A 17033-nucleotide genomic window follows, 5' to 3' on the forward strand; every position below is an offset into this window, starting at 1 on the left:
ACCTGGTACGACTTCAGCGGTTTAGCATGATATATTGTTACTGAACCTGGGGTCCGTTTCAAGCTCAAACCGTACAGAATTTCCGAAGCTAGGAGAAAGGACGCTATTGATTAAGTAAAAAGGATGCTGGAGCTAGATGTCATTGAGGAATCCAATAGAGACTGGTCCAGCCCCATCATTTTAGTCCCAAAACCGGATAGTACTTGGAGTTCAATGACTTCAGAAAGCTTAATGCAGTGACAAAAGTTTGACACGTACCCAATGCTCAGGGTTGACAAACTTAGACCGACTTGGCAAAGCCTGCTACCTAACTACTGTGGACTTGACCAAATGATATTGGCAAATACCCCTGACTAGTAGCACCAAGAAAAGACTGCGTTTGTGACCCCCAGAGGGTTCGTTTCAGTACATAAAAATGCCTTTTGGGTTTCAAAATGCCCCTGCGACATTTCAGAGGGCCATGGACAAAACCCTAAGACCTCACCGACAGTATGCAGCTGCCTATTTGGACGATATAGTGGTACATAGCACTGACTGGAAGTCTCACTTGCTCCCTGTCCAAGCTGTTCTGTATTCCCTCTTTAAGGAAGGTTTTACAGCAAATCTAAAAAAAATGCCATTGGTTTAGAGGAAGCCAGGTATTTGGGCTACACTATTGGTCGTGGAGTCATTAAACCTCAGTTAAACAAAGTAGAAGCCATCCAAGAATGGCCATGTCCTGCAAACAAGAAGCAGGTCAAAGCCTTTCTTGGGATTGCAGGGTACTATAGGAGGTTTATCCCATATTTTGCAACTTCTGCCCCACTGACTGACCTTACGAAAGGGAAAGAATCGGTAATGGTGAAATGGTCCCCAATAGCAGAGGAGTCTTTCCAAGTCATAAAGAAGGCTGTTTGTGCACAGCCAGTGTTGTACTCCCCTGATTTCTCAAAGGATTTCTTGGTTCAGACAGATGTCTGATGTAGGTATTGGGGCAGTATTGTCACAGGTACACAATGGGGAAGAACACCCTGTGCTGTACCTGAGCAGAAAGCTTAATGAACACGAGAGAAAGTATGCAGTTATTGAAAAGGAATTTTGAGCTATAAAGTCGGTCTTGGATGCGCTAAGGCAGGGCTTGACAAATTTTCCTGAAATCTAGGAGCCAGCTAAAAAAGTTAGGAGCCAGTTTTTTTTTTTTTTAAACTTAACAACCAAGCTTTATTTACACATAAATACGACTAGAACCCCACTCTCCTCTATAGCACAATTGGATGAAAACAGACTGTCTCTTTCCATCCGATGCCATCTGATCCGATCCACGGGATGGATAGAAAATAGAACCACCATCCGTCTGCTTTTGGTGGACAGGATCAGATGGCAGCAGATTACTGCTTCATAGAGGAGAATCAAGGGTCCGATCAGGTCTGCCTGAAAAACTGACAGGTGGACCTGATCAGACAGCCCGTGTGAAAGGGGCCTTCGGCTGTGGCATGGCGATGAGGAAATAAAAAAAAGTGTGTGTATATATATATATATATATATATATATATATATATATAAAATATATATATATAAAATATATATATATATATTTTATATATATATATATATATATATATATTTACATATATATATATATATATATATATATATATATATATATATATATATATATTTTTTTTTTTTAATAATTAAAAAAAAAAAGAAAAAAATATTAATTTTTTTTTTTTTTTTTTTACATTTAAAAAATTAAATAAATAATAATAACCACACTCCCTGTCAAAGGTAACTAACTGGACAGGGAGATGGTAATGAATTGAGAACAAAAAGGCAGTGGAAACAGTCATTACAACAGTCATTACTCCCCGGCCTCCACAAGAGGGCGCCAGTTCCCCATTGGAAGCCTGTCATCTCACGTAGGCTGAAAAGCCGGGGCCTCAATTTTCGGACGGCCCGGAAGTCCGTGCACTCTGTGCGCGGAAGTCCGGGCAAAAATGACAGGACACCTTCTGCAGGGCACCCCCAGGCGCCAGGTCGCTAATTCTAGTCGCAAATGCGACCTGGCGCCCGGGGATTGTCGAGCCCTGCGCTAAGGTACTATCTGTTAGGGCACCAGTTTGATTTGATAACTGACCATGCTCCTCTAAAATGGATGGCCCAAAAGAAGGCGACTAATAGATGGGTGAACCAGTGGTTTTTGGCTCTACTAGATTACTGTAAAACACAGGCCAGGTGTTGAGATGGGGAATGTAGATGCCCTGTCCCGTATCCACTCCTGTTGGGCCACAGGTGTTCCAACCCTGGGGTTGAAACAAGGCGGGAGGGGATATTTTGCAGAGCGTCCCAGAGAGAGCTGGGAAAAGTCCTGTTTGGGGTTTTATACATTCCTCAGGCACCTCTCATACACGTTTAGGGATCTCTGATCCATGATCCAGTTCGGATCTTGGTCCTCTTCCCCAGGCCAATTTAAACTCACCTGCCTGCCTGCCAACGTTGGGGCATGCGCCTAATGAGACTACGGATGGTGTCCCAGATCTGGACCAGGGCATCACTGAGCTCCTAAACAGACTGAGGTGCAACCTGGTGGCGTCAGATGGACTGAAACATAATGTCCCAGAGGTGTTCTATTGGATTTAGATCAGACGAGCATGGTATCAATTACTTCATCCTCCAGAAACTGGCTGCATACTCTCACCAAGCATTGTCTTGCACCAGAAGGAACCCAGGACCCACTGCACCAGCGTAGGGTCTGACAATGGGTTCAAGGATTTTATTCTGATACCTAATGGCAGTCAGGATGCCATTTTCTAGCTTGTGGATGTCTGTACGTCTGCCTCCCCAGGCCATCACTGATCAACCACCAAAACCGGTCATGCTGAACGATGTTGCAAGCAACATAACTTTCTCCAAGGCTTCTCCAGACCCATTCACGTCTGTCACATGTGCTCAGGGTGATCCTGCTCTCATCTGTGAAAAGCACGGTGTGCCAGTGGCGGACCAGCCAATTCTGGTGTTCAATGGCAAATGCCAATCGAGCTACACGGTGCCAGGCAGTGAGCACAGGGCCAACTAGATGGCTTCGGGCCTGTGGAAGTCTGTTTTTGATAGTTTAGTCGTAGACATTCACACTAGTGGCCTGCTGGAGGTCATTTTGTAGGTCTCTGGCAGTGCTCATCCTGTTCCTCCTTGCACAAAAGAGCAGATACCGGTCCTGTTGTGATGGGCTTAGGACCTTCTACGACCCTGTCCAGCTCTCTCCTACAGTAACTGCCTGTCTCCTGGAATCTCCTCCATGCTCTTAAGACTGTGCTGGGCGATGCAGCAAACCTGGCAATGGCACGTATTGATGTGCCATTCTGGAGGGGTTGGACTGCCTTTGCAACCTCTATAGGGTCCAGGTATCGTCTCATGCTACTAGTAGTGACACTGACCCTAGCCAAATGCAAAACTAGTGAAAAACAGTCAGAAAAGATTTTGGACCTTGGTGACCCCATTACTGTATCCCTTGGTTCAGATACTTACTATGTATTATTTTTGTACATTGTTGACATTTTTTTGATGCCAATTTGCATCCTTGATTTTAATGATTGATCATTTTGATAATAAAACTATACCTTTTTAACTGCTTTGTCTACATTTATCTATATTTTGCCATATAGATCCCTGCCTCCAAAGTCCCATGTTTGGCGGTTCTATCACTGTATGCTTCCCCTTATAGGGGCTAATCTGTGGATTAGTACAGATGAACACCCTTTTACATTTTCTCCTATATTCAATTAGGAATGTGGCAGTGATTATTGGCTGAAGGTGAACCAGTGTCGGCATTTTATTATTCTATAGTCAGAAAAGATGAGTAGGGAAAAAACTGTCAGTGGCCACCACTTGTAAAACCATTTCTGTTTTGGAGGTTGTCTCATTGTTGCCCATCTAGTTGCACCAGTTAATTTCATTAACACCAAAGCATCTGAAACGGATTAACAACCCTCTAGGCTACCTAACTGACCAGATCAATATCCCAGGAGTTTAATTGGCTTGAGGATTGACTTGACTTTGACTCTGATTAAAAAGTGTTTGTTATTTTTGAGCAGTGTATATGTATGTGTGTGTATCAGTGATCGACCAATATCGTTTTTTTTAATGCCCATACCGATATTTTGGTCATCGGATATCGGTATCGGCCGATATTGGCCGATTATTTTCGGGCTTTATAAAAAGTTTTTCTCTATCGCTCATTGACAGACGTAGTCCTCGGTGATACAGCACCTTCGGGTTATGTTGCCTCCACAGGAGTAGGACTAGACAGGAAATAAAATGCTCTGGCCACACCCTAGGGGCAGTCCCCGAGGGTATATCCTCTCTCTCTCTGCCACAGCAAATCAGTTTTTTTCTGTCTAGTCAGGAGTAAGGACCTAGATACCTTGCTGGGATCTTCGGTCCTGGCAGGATTTTTTTCTTAAAAAGATTTTTTAGACAGCTTTTTTTCTCCAGTGTTCCTGTGAGATCTTCAAGCAAGAAAGCTGAACTGGGCGACGGGCTGGATATTGAGATCCGGTGGTCACCCCAGTTCAGCCTACGAGCGCGTGCAGGCCATAGCTCCGCGCTGGGTCGGCCGCGACATAGTCCCACTGGAGGGACTGACCCTGCGAGGTAAACGTCTCGCTAAAACGCCAAGGACCATGAGTCACGGCGTCCGTATTGGTCGACAGCCCTCCCGCCCCGGTGGAGAGGGGTACTGTCAGGAGTTGGTGCCCGCCTGGTTCCGGTATGGTGAGTAGTATGTTCCCCCCTTCCCCTGACGGGTCTTGTGGTGAACGCGGGCCCCTCTCTGTATGGTAAGGATGAGTTCCCCTCTATCCTATAACATGGCACAGATCCCCCTACTTTGAGTGTGATTTTTATGTGCAAAAAGCCAGGAGGCTTGGTTTGGGAGCTGACAATCTAATTGTAAATATGTTAAAAGATTGTAATCAGTGGCAGTATGGGAATCTTACTGTGATAATATAAGTATCCTACCAGTCAGAAGCCACGGACATATAGACTGCTTTCCAAGTCAAGTCTCCAGCAATAGCAGGCCTTCCGACGGCCATGCGGTCCGCCAGGGTCCGGTACCGCCGACCAGGCTAAATCCCCATGTAGAGAAGGTGTTGTGATGCTCTGCAGTCACGCCGCTATTCGGTACAACCGCCGCCATTGTTTGCTAGATCGCACGAGGCCGCCATTTTGGCGTAGCCTCGTGTCTCCAGCATGGGGGCGGCCATGTTTGAGGTGACCCAAACACCTCGTGGAGCTAGGGGAGGCGCCGGAAGGCGTGCAGAGGGGCGGAGCCGCCTCCTTTTTTCCCGGGCAGCCAGCCAAAAGACTTCCTGTTTGTGAAGACAGCGCTGTAACCTGTTGCAGTGAACTCTGAGCATCAAGTGGTGAGCCTGGGGGTCTATCTCTCTCTCTCTCTCTCGATCGATAGGGATCCCTAGCAGGTAACACTGAGGGGCTTTTGTGGCGCTGGGGGTCTGAAAAAAAAAAAAAAAGTTTTTTACTTAAGTTTGGATTGTATTTTCCGGGTAGTTACTGGAATAATCATGGACCCTGCCACACAAGTACCCCCACCTGTTTCCCTCGAGGGGGCCACGGGACCCGCCGGTGCACAGAGTATGGATGCATTTACAGCAGTTTTGGAGTCTATGGTGGCTCGGGTGGAGGCGGCCTGTCAGGGACGGGGGTCAAGAAAGCGACCCCCGCCTACCCCTATATTATCTGACACCTCTGACTCAGATTCAGAGACGGTCACTGCAGCTGCAGGTCCCTCTGCAAGGGCTGTTATCTCAGGTAAAGCTCCCTCAGACAGTGAGGAGGACGTTCATTCTTCCGCCATAATTCAGGAAGAAGCATTGGTGGACGCACTAGTTGTGGCGGTGCGGGAAACCTTAAGACTTGAGTTTTTACCGGCAGAGGCAACTGAAACAGAGATTCCCTTTGGTACTAACAAGCCCATCAAAACGGTGAAGGTTTTTCCTGTACCCAAGTGTTTTGGTAATAAAATTAAAGGAGAATGGGAGCATTCTAAGCGTACCTTTACTATTTCCAAGCGTATTGCTAGACGCTATCCGTTTGAGGAAACCCTCATTAAGAAATGGACGGTACCACCAGTGGTGGATCCACCTATTTCCAGGCTGAATAAAGCCACGGTTATCCCAGTGGAGGACACTTCGTCCTTTAAGGATCCGGTGGATCGAAAGATGGAAGCAGAGTCCCGCACTATTTTCTCCCTGATAGGGTCAGCATTTAGACCAGTAATTGTTATTGGTCTAGTTTCCCAGACACTAACGGAATGGGCGAGATTGGTACGCCAAGACCTTAGGGGAAAAGATATTCCCCAGGGAACATCTGATTTGATGGAACAGATTATACAAGGGCTACAGTTTGTCTGTGACGCAGCCTTGGATGCTACCCCCCTATTAGGGCATGCATCTATGTCAGCGGTAATCCTCAGACGTGTGCTGTGGTTAAAATGCTGGTCAGCTGACCTAGGTTCCAAAAAGACCTAGACGAATCTCCCTTTTCAGGGGAATCGCCTATTTGGGGCCACCCTAGATGAAATCATTAAGGATGCCACTGGGGGCAAGAGCACTTTCTTGCCACAGGCTGCTAAAGCTAAGGGACCTCGCAACAAGCGAGGACCTTTCTTTACCGCCCATAAAGGGTTCGCACGCCCGGCTGGAACAAGCGGGAAAGGCAAGACTCCTCCAGGAGGGTTCAAGAAAGGCTGGTCGGACAAACAGAGGACCGACTCAGCCAAACCCGAAGCAAAGGATTACACAGCCTGAAGGTGCACCCCCACCCGGGTTCAGGGTGGGGGGACGTTTTCACCAGTATTCAGGACATTAGATCGAGCATCGACTACTACTACCGGTGCGATTCTTCCCTTCCAACATTTAAGTACTACAGGGAGCGGTAGTCACCGTTCCCTGAACAGATCTTTTTCTTTACCTTTTCCTAAGATTAGTCTCAATTCCCCACAGGAATCGGATCTGGTTGACCAGACAGACCAAGAAGCCTCTAGCCGGGTGACTTCGGTCCCTGAGATTCAACCAGGAGAGATCACCGAGAAATCAGGTGTCGGATAAATGTGTGGGAACAGAAAACGACCAGACTTTCTCGGATGGTCGGGGCCAGATAGCTCTAGGGACGCCTGGTTCAAATCCCGTCAGTGCCAGTGGTCCTAGAAATTCTAGGCTGGCCTCGTCAAACCGGTCTGGCCGACTTGGACTTGCTAGTCGCGGACGTTCCGTGGGAACTTACAGTCGCTGGTTTTAATGGCCTGGCCATTGAGACCCAAGTACTGAAGGACAGAGGGTTGTCAGCTTCAGTCATTCCTACCCTTATTAAAGCAAGGAAAGCGACTTCCAGCAGAGTCTATTATCACACATGGAAGACTTATATCGCGTGGTGCGAATCTTTAGGATTTCCTCCACGTACCTATTCGGTGACTCGAATATTGGCCTTTTTGCAAAAAGGGGTTGAGCAGAAGCTAGCCTTGAGCACCATCAAGGGTCAAGTTTCAGCATTAGCAATCTTCTTTCAGAAACCTTTAGCTACCAAGTCCTTGGTGCGGAATTTCATCCAGGGGGTGCGGCACCTGGCTCCACCAGTCCGCGCGCCCTTACTGCCCTGGGATCTTAATTTGGTTTTGTCGGTTCTACAGAAACCTCCTTTTGAAAACATCAGGGAGATTCCCTTGCTTACTTTATCCCAGAAGGTGGCCTTCTTGGTGGCTATCACTTCTGCACGCAGGGTGTCAGAACTGGCTGCTTTATCATGCCAGTCCCCATACTTGGTGATTCATAGGGATAAGGTAGTACTCCATCCTAAGCCATCCTTTCTTCCTAAGGTGGTTTCAGATTTTCATCTGAATGAAGATATTGTACTACCTTCCTTGTGTCCTCAGCCCAATCATCATCGGGAACATGCGTTGCATTCCTTGGATGTGGTTCGGGCAATCAGGGTATACCTGAAGGCTACGGAATCGTTCCGTAAGACGGATTCACTTTTTGTGATCACGGATGGCCCCAGAAAGGGGTCGCCTGCATCTGCCGCGACTATTGCCAAATGGATTAGACAGACGGTGGTACAGGCTTATTCTATTAAGGGTCAGAGTCCTCCATTCCCTGTTAGGGCGCACTCCACTCGAGCACTCAGTACTTCCTGGGCCTTTCGCCATCAGGCGTCAGTGGTCCAGGTATGTAAGGCGGCCACCTGGTCGTCGGTACATACCTTTACAAAATTTTATAAAATTGATGTGATGGCATCGGCGGATGCCTCATTTGGCCGCAAGGTTTTGCAGGCCGCAATTTGAGGAGACCGGTGGTCTACCTCGAGGGTTTTTTTCTGTTTGAAAATTTTTTTGTTGAGTCTCATCATTAAGGATGAGCATTGTAAACTTCTAGTTGGCACCGGTTGGGCCTTCTAGATTTGGATTTGATTTCCATTTTCCCACCCCTCATTTGTGCTACTGCTCTGGGACGTCCCGAAGGTGCTGTATCACCGAGGACTACGTCTGTCAATGAGCGATAGAGAAAAATGGATTTTTGTAAAATCTTACAGTAAAATCCTTTTCTCTTAGCTCATTGACAGACGTAGTACCCGCCCCTCTGTTTTTGAGTTGGGTTGGGTTAAATTCTCTAAACACTGCTTTTGTGACATAACTGATTTGCTGTGGCAGAGAGAGAGAGGATATACCCTCGGGGACTGCCCCTAGGGTGTGGCCAGAGCATTTTATTTCCTGTCTAGTCCTACTCCTGTGGAGGAAACATAACCCGAAGGTGCTGTATCACCGAGGACTACGTCTGTCAATGAGCTAAGACAAAAGGATTTTACGGTAAGATTTTACAAAAATCCATTTTTTTTTTTTTTTTTCACAGGTACTCTTGGGGAGGGATCTGGGGGTCTAAAAGACTCAAAACCCCTCCTCTGCACTTAAAAGCATTCAAAACTCCAAGTTTGGCTGTTTTGAATGCTGTCTTTTTTTTTTTTTAATTTGGCGCAGAGTACCCGGAACTGATGTCATGACATCACTTCCGGGTTTTTTACATGTAGACCGGTCAGAGCCAAATGTGACCCTGTCAAATCTACTAACTCCTCCAAGAGCTACAACCCCACCCCCCCAAAAAAAAAAAAAATATTCTGGTAAGCCAGCTCCTTGGAAGAGTGCATTTCCTGTGTCCTCTGCAGCTCTTACTGCTTTATTGCTCTGACCTCAACAACATTAAATAGTAGTGAAGTGGAGGTCTGCTGTAAGAACCAGTGGTTATTCCTAATCAGAGGACATTGGTAGTGCATGGAGTTGTGTAAGTACTTGCAGATGTTTGTGTTTTTGTTTTGTTTTTTCTAGAGGGAGCTGCTGAATTTTTTTATTTTGTTTGTGTTTGAGTCAGCAGGTGATGTGTGAGATAAAGTTTCTCAGTACTTGTAAGTGTAATAGGCATTTGAACTGTCATAAGGTAGTTTTTTTCACGTCTGTTGTATCAGTATGCAGATCATTTTGCTGCACCGTCACTATACCCACCAGTCCCACCTGACCTTCCAGAGAACCCTCCACTACCAGAGCTGGATGATGACTATGATATGGATGTGTCAAGCCGAGAAGAGTCAGAGTATGAAAGTGGAGATGATGAAGAAAAGGATAGGTAGGTCTTGGGTGTAATGAAAGAACATTTCATAAGCTATAAGCCGATAAAGAATATAACATTTTGATACTAAGTAGGACATGGTAGCAACATTGTAGTTTTCCAGTACACCCTGTCAATATTCTGACCCTCATTAGTGGTCAGTTAGGAATGTCCTTTTTCTAAATATTGTCAAATTCTTGCAGTTGCAATATTCAGAACTTATTGACAATTGTATTTTTCTATTGAAACGTGAAACTCTCCCTACCTGTCAAATTTGCTAATCCAGAGTAGCTGTTGGTGAATTTGGGCTGGGCAGGTATCTTAATTTGTAATCAGGCCAAGTCAGGTCATGTAATTTTTCGTACAAATGTTGTTTTTTTTTTTTTCCTTTTTTGAAGTCTCAGTAAAATGAATCTGGCTGTATATTAGCATACACAGCTGTTGGTAGTTACTCATCTTTAACTGCATTTGGGGCTGGTGAGTTCCTTTTTAAAGCTGCACTCTGGGAAACTTAAAAGTTCTCCCCTGCAATGTTGCTGCATCTGCACTGCAAGGGTTAACTGTTTGTGTCTGGGAGGAACAGGTAAAGTTTCTGCTCCTGCAGACTGGTCCCTGCAGACTGTTTTCCCCTGTAGGTCCTCTGACATCATCAAGACCAATGCAGGAACCTTAGTCAGCCCTGCCCAGTGTCTTTTGTTAAACTTTCTAACCATTCCTACTCACAGATCTACACAATTTTAAATTGTATGTTCGCTGCCAAAAAGAAAGCAAATAAATTCCTTGCATAAGCGTATTTACACGTTTGCAGTCACATATACATGCTTATTAATTTTTTTTTCCATGTGAATGAGAACATCTAAAAACTGTAGTTGTAAAGTAGGTGTTACCTCAGTTTGGCTGCAAAAGTGGAATCGCACTAGGCCATCTTCACACTTGAGCGTTTTGTAGCTCGAAGCTCAACAAGCAAAAACCTATTGTTTTCAATAACCCTTGTTCGCATCTAAGCGTCCTGTTGCTTGTACCAAAATGCCTGTTCCGTAAAAAAGTACGAGCTACTTTTCAAGCAGAATTGAGCATTTTTATCCCCATAGACGTCAATGAAAACTCCTAAAAAGCTTTTTTTCTAACATTTTTTTTAATTGTTTTTGTCACGCTTTTTCTACTCAAACAGCAGTTCCCGACACATTTTAGTTGAAAAACGCTTGAATAAACATCCAACAAAAGCTGCAAAAACATGCAGTTCTGCTCCAAAAATGCTTAAAAATGTGATGCTGTGATGTAGCCATGGGGTTTGTATATGCTCTTAACCATCAGGGTCAGGAACTTTAGCTTTTGGGGGGGGGGGGGGGGAAGTGACAGTTGTTTTTAACTAAATCCATTGATTTAAAATTGACAGTTCCATGGCTAAATAAACATTTGTATCCTTGTGTTAAAGTATTACGAATCAAGCCTTTTGCAAAGTATGTGAGAGTATATGTAGGTGCCTTTTTAGATTGCCAAAAATCAAAGTTGGTAATCACTGCTCATTAATGGGAATGTTTTTTAGATGGGAAATCTGATGTCATGTAGTATTAATGAGAAAAAAAAAAATAAAAACCTAGGTTGAGTGGCTAGAATTGCATGGTAAGTTTTCAAATTTGCAGCCTGTTTATAATGCCTGATTTGTTCTTTTGAAATACTCAGGGTTGCTCGTCTAAAAGAATTGGCAGATATGCTGCCCAAGAGACCAAGTCAGAAGAAACAATCTCGTCCTCGAAAAAAGATGAAGATTAAGGACCTTATAGGCATGCCTGCGGCACCCCAGTGAGTCCCAGAAGCATGTACTGTATACTAGGAGTGTGACGATAGAAGGAATTTATAAACGTATAAAATTACCAGACGTGTACACTGTCAAAACTGTGTGTTAGGGAATTAGCCAGAGCAACAATACACTTTATTGATGTCATTTTTCAGTCAGTATGAATTTATCTGTTAGGCTTGATTGAACTTTTGCCATTGCCCATTACGTGGCTGAAGTCGCCACACAGAAAGGAAATTCTAGACAAGATAGCTATGTAATGTGTTAAAGTTTTTGTGTCAATTAATCTAATTTTTTGTCTTTTTCAGACATGCACATGCACCGCTGTTACCGTCTGAGGTGTTTGAACAGCCGTGTATTGTAGGTCCTAAAAAAATGGAATTCCACATTCCTGCAGATGTACCTGCTGCTGCTGATGGTAAGCTTGATATAAATAAACAAACCCATTCCCTTGCGCACACCAATGTATTCAGTGTGACAAATCAAGTAAAGTGCTGCTGCTGAAATTTAGGAGTGCACCACTCACTCCTGTGAGGTAAAATATTTTAAAAATAAAAGTGATCATGCGCCCCACCCCTATAAAAAAAAAAAACACAGACAATTCTATATTTGTGTGAATTTACAAGTCCAACTGTATAACAAACTCCATATATTATCCCACCATTAGGAAGGTGCTGCGCTAGAAACAAAGTGAGTAGATTTCAGTCCTATGAAACAGTAAATCCATCTATCCACCAGGGTCAGCTGTTAGGGCAATTGGGTGCTCCCACCACCAGATCACCTCCAACCACACTGCCTCTTACCATCCTGATGTTAATGCAAAGCATCCAAATCCCAGGCTAATCCCGTATTCAAATCCACACCCAGGGATGGTTCAGGTTAAAACCGGCTCTCAGGGGAAGATCACACAAAATCCCCAGACTCCGAGTCCGGTCCCCAGGGAAGAGGTGTCAGGAGACCCCAAGAATATAAGAACACTCAGAGTAGTATGTAAGGATTAAAGGTCAAGAAATGTTATTAAGCTGTTACTCGCATAACAAATGCAGAACAGGGTCAGTAATCTGTGTGTAGTTCGGTTTCCCACCGACAAAATGGCCGATGCGTCCTCGGCGAGATGACGTCACACCCTCCAGTCCCGCCCAACATAGCGTTTCGTCAGCAAATGACTCGATTCCTAGAGGCCAGTAATTCATTACAATCTCTACTGCCAGCATCCATCAATGCACGATCTAACGCTTGAGGGTTAAAACCTTTTTCACAAAAGCGTGATTTCAAAACTTCCGATTCACTCAAAAAGTCATCATAATTTGTACAGTTTTTCCGTAACCGGAGAACTGACTTTTAGGAACTGGCTTGAGCCAAGACGGATGGTGGCAGCTAGAGACCTCAATGTACCCATTTCTATCCGTCTCCTTAAAGAATGTAGAAGTCAGCATAGAATTTCCATCAACTTTGATTTTCAAATCCAGATAATGTACCTCCTTCTCGCTAGCCTCCTATTGTAAATGGATGCCCCTATTGTCATTAAACTCTAAAAATAACTCCTGCAGGGATTCCATACTCCCCTCCCACAGAAGGAGTCTATGTACCTCCTCCAAAAAAAGTAGCTGTGGTCTGGGGTTACCATATACGACATCCTCCTCCCATTTGGGCATAAATACGTTTGCCATACTTGGGGCGAACTTAGCCCCATAGCTACACCCTTACTTTGCAAGTAGTACTTCCCGTCAAACAAAAAATAGTTATGTGACATGCAGTACTCAAGCAAAGACAGTATGAATTTATGCTGTTTTGGGGGTAGGGAGGCTCCTCCCAATCGAAAATACTCCACTGCCTCACGTCCATCTGCGTGTGAAATCACAGTGTAGAGTGAGGTAATATCAGCTGTTGCAAGGAGATTACCATCTCCCCACTGTATTTCACGTAAGATGTTAATTACCTGTGTGGAGTCTTTTAGATAAGAGGGAGTAGTTGCCACTAAAGGCTGTAGGAATAAATCAATATACTTCCCTGCTCTTGATGTAATGGAGTTAATTCCACCAATAATCGGCTGCCCGGGAGGATTAGTCAGACATTTATGAATTTTTGGGAGGAAATAAATAACTGCCACTCTGGACGATAATGGTATCAGGAATGCCTTTTCTTTTTTCGTAATAACGTTGTTCCTAAAACCTTCCTCAAATGAACATGTTGCCAACATCCAAAAAGGTTTTCCTGGCCACAGTCTCTCAAAACATTACGCACTTTGCCACAATAGGGATCCCAAGGGGACCATGTTCTTTGGAATAGAACAGTTTGTGGCAAATTGGCGTGGGAGCAATATGGTCAGGGAAATCTCAAAACTGGAGGCACGGTGGATCTATAGGGCGAAGACATACACTCTACATGGCATGAATGTGGAGTCAGATGTCAACGCCTTTATAGCGAATAGTTAATTTTTCTGATCGTGTGTGTGTGTGTGTGTGTTTTTTTCTCTGTCGCTCATTGACAGACACAGATTCCATCTCTTGATATCCGTAGGGTATTACTGCCCCCTACAGGAGTAGGACACTAGGCAGAAAAAAAGTTCTGGCTACACCTATGGGCAGTCCCAGGGGGTATACCCTCTCTCTCCCTGCTATAGGATGTCAGTTTTTTTTTTTCTGCCTAGTCAGGAGTAAGTTGTAGAAATAGATGGTGTAGCGCTTAAAAAATGTTAAATTAAAATGAACACCACAGTCCATGTAAAAATATCAATAATTGGAAGGAAAGTCCATGTCAGAAAGACGTGCTCCCAAAGGTGTAGCCAATCACTTCACACTCCAACAATTCTGTGCAGAGAGACCACCACCAAGAGAAAAGATGGCCCCTTACCGCAATGAATGGATCCCCACTACAGAGATCAGATCCAGCTCTATTCGTACGTCTATATGACCATATCAGACCGTGCCCGGCTCTTAGTGACATCCACATCAACTCCAATGGTTACAGACACAGGTATGGATGCATATGTGAAGAAAAGGGGACAACTCCCATAGTGAAGTACAGTAACAAGTGTGTTTATTAAATGCACTGGCATAAAATTGGCAACTCACATTTAGCAGCAGATATTATGGCATGTCTCTCTCATGTATCGCCTTTCGGGTCCGGTTCCCAACCAAGAAAATGGCCGCCGCGTCCCTCGTGTGTCCCAGCGTGGCGTGCCACAAGCTCCTCCAGGAGCTTGTGGCACGCCACGCTGGGACACACGAGGGACGCGGCGGCCATTTTCTTGGTTGGGAACCGGACCCGAAAGGCGATACATGAGAGAGACATGCCATAATATCTGCTGCTAAATGTGAGTTGCCAATTTTATGCCAGTGCATTTAATAAACACACTTGTTACTGTACTTCACTATGGGAGTTGTCCCCTTTTCTTCACATATGCATCCATACCTGTGTCTGTAACCATTGGAGTTGATGTGGATGTCACTAAGAGCCGGGCACGGTCTGATATGGTCATATAGACGTACGAATAGAGCTGGATCTGATCTCTGTAGTGGGGATCCATTCATTGCGGTAAGGGGCCATCTTTTCTCTTGGTGGTGGTCTCTCTGCACAGAATTGTTGGAGTGTGAAGTGATTGGCTACACCTTTGGGAGCACGTCTTTCTGACATGGACTTTCCTTCCAATTATTGATATTTTTACATGGACTGTGGTGTTCATTTTAATTTAACATTTTTTAAGCGCTACACCATCTATTTCTACAATTTTTTCATGATCTGTGTTTTCTAATTCATGATCAGGTGTTGGCAGCTTTCACTTAGAGAGGTTGAGCTTTTATTCATTGTTGAGTGTGTAAGCTTATTTAATCATGTTTTAGCGCAGTAATTCCCATATTTTAGTCAGGAGTAAGGACCTAAGTTCCTTGCTGGGATCTCTGGTCCTGGCAAGTTTTTTTAGATTAATCTTTTTTTAGCTAGCTTTTTTTCTCGGAATTGTTCCTGTGAGATCTACAAGCAATTATGCCGGATCTGGGAGACGGGCTGGATGCTGAGATCCAGTGGTCACCCCAGCCGGCCTACGAGCGCGTGCAGGCCCTAGCTCCACGCTGGCTCGGCCGCGACATAGTCCCGATGGACGGGGACTGGCCCGCGGGTTAAACGTCCCGCCGAGTCGCATACGACCGCAGCGTCTCTTTTGGCTGACATCCCCATCAAGCTTCAATACAAATGGGTTCACAAGGTCATACGGTTGGGATACAAGATCGAGTTTCGAGCGTGGGAGCAATATGGTCAGGGAAATCTCAAAACTGGAGGCATGGTGGATCTATAGGGCAAAGACATACACTCCACATGGTATGAATGTGGAGTCGGATGTCAACGCCTTTATAGCTAATGTTGATTTTTCTGATCATGTGTATGTATGTGTGTGTATATATATATATATATATATATATATATATATATATATATTTATTTTTTTTTTATTATTTTTTTTTTTTTTTGTATCCTCATTTTTTTTATCTGGGTTTTATGTTTATTAATTGAGGTTTTTTTTTTTTTTGTATATCTATTTTTTTGAATATTTGAGTATTGTTTTTTTGTTTTGCTATGCGTTATATTAATTATGTAAGTGCAGTATCGGTTTTCTTCCTGCTTGCCTTATAATATCCCTCTTTTCAAATGCATTAAATTGCTTTTATCCTGGTCGTTACTGATTAACACTGGCCTTTTTTGGAAGAATACACTTTTCCTGCTGTAATATTTAGCTTCTTTACTGAGCTAGATTTTGGGGTTATGTGGCTCTGTTTTCTTCCGGTCTGGATGCTGATGCATCCGCCGGATGTCACTTTCCCCAGTTAATTATGCCGCTTGCTCCTGATGCTATATAAAGATCGCAATGTTGTCCACCGAACACTCCTCTGATGAGTCATTTGCTGACGAAACACCACGTCGGGCGGGACTGGAGGGTGTGACGGCATCGCGCCGAGGACGCGCGGCTATTTTGTCAGTGGGAAACCAAACTACACATAGATTACTTACCCTGCTCTGCACCTGACTTTCTAAATCTGTTTCATGTTTTTATCCTACATATGTGCAGCTGCTGGTAGTATTGAAAGTGATTTTTTTTTTTTTTTTTATTAATAGTTATTTGTTAGTGGATCCAAGCGCAGCTTTTTCTTTGTTTAATATGATCCCACCATTCCAAGAAAAAAATCAGTAATCCAAGAAACAAACAAACTTAGGGTCCTTTTACACGAACGATCCAATCAGATCCGCCTGTCAGTTTTTCAGGTGGACCTGATCGGATGTTCCATGCATCCATATGGGGCAGCGGATGTCAGCTGACAACCCGCTGCTATCCGCTTCCGTTCCTATCCGTGAAATCCGGACAGATGGAAACCCAATTTTCCATCTGTCTGGCGGCTCGGATCGCATGAGAACAGACAGGCGGTCCATTCTCATTCGATCTCCCCATAAAGGAGAGCGGAGATCTGACAACTCCATCTCCGCACACAGAGTGAAGATGGAGCTGTCATCCGCCTGCTCAGTGGGGATCGGCGGATCGATCGCTGCTGAGCAGAAAGGACTCCGGATGCGGACTGTGGGAAAGGCCCCTTAAAGATATA

The 17033-nt window shown here is 44.5% G+C and overlaps 1 protein-coding gene across 1 annotated transcript in view; it reads left to right on the forward strand.

The window, feature by feature from the left end:
• LOC309543665 (RNA-binding region-containing protein 3-like) overlaps window positions 1–17033 on the forward strand; it is a 120102-nt gene that overhangs the window by 36783 nt on the left and 66286 nt on the right. Inside the window, exons 6-8 of the mRNA XM_082276118.1 lie at window positions 9505–9662; window positions 11328–11447; window positions 11751–11860. Coding sequence (XP_082132244.1) covers window positions 9505–9662; window positions 11328–11447; window positions 11751–11860 — 388 coding nt within the window. The remainder of the gene's footprint in view (window positions 1–9504; window positions 9663–11327; window positions 11448–11750; window positions 11861–17033) is intronic.

The sequence above is a fragment of the Pelophylax lessonae genome (genome assembly GCF_965119305.1).
Source record: "Pelophylax lessonae genome assembly, contig: HAP1_SCAFFOLD_284, whole genome shotgun sequence".
Classification (NCBI taxonomy): Eukaryota; Metazoa; Chordata; class Amphibia; order Anura; family Ranidae; genus Pelophylax; species Pelophylax lessonae.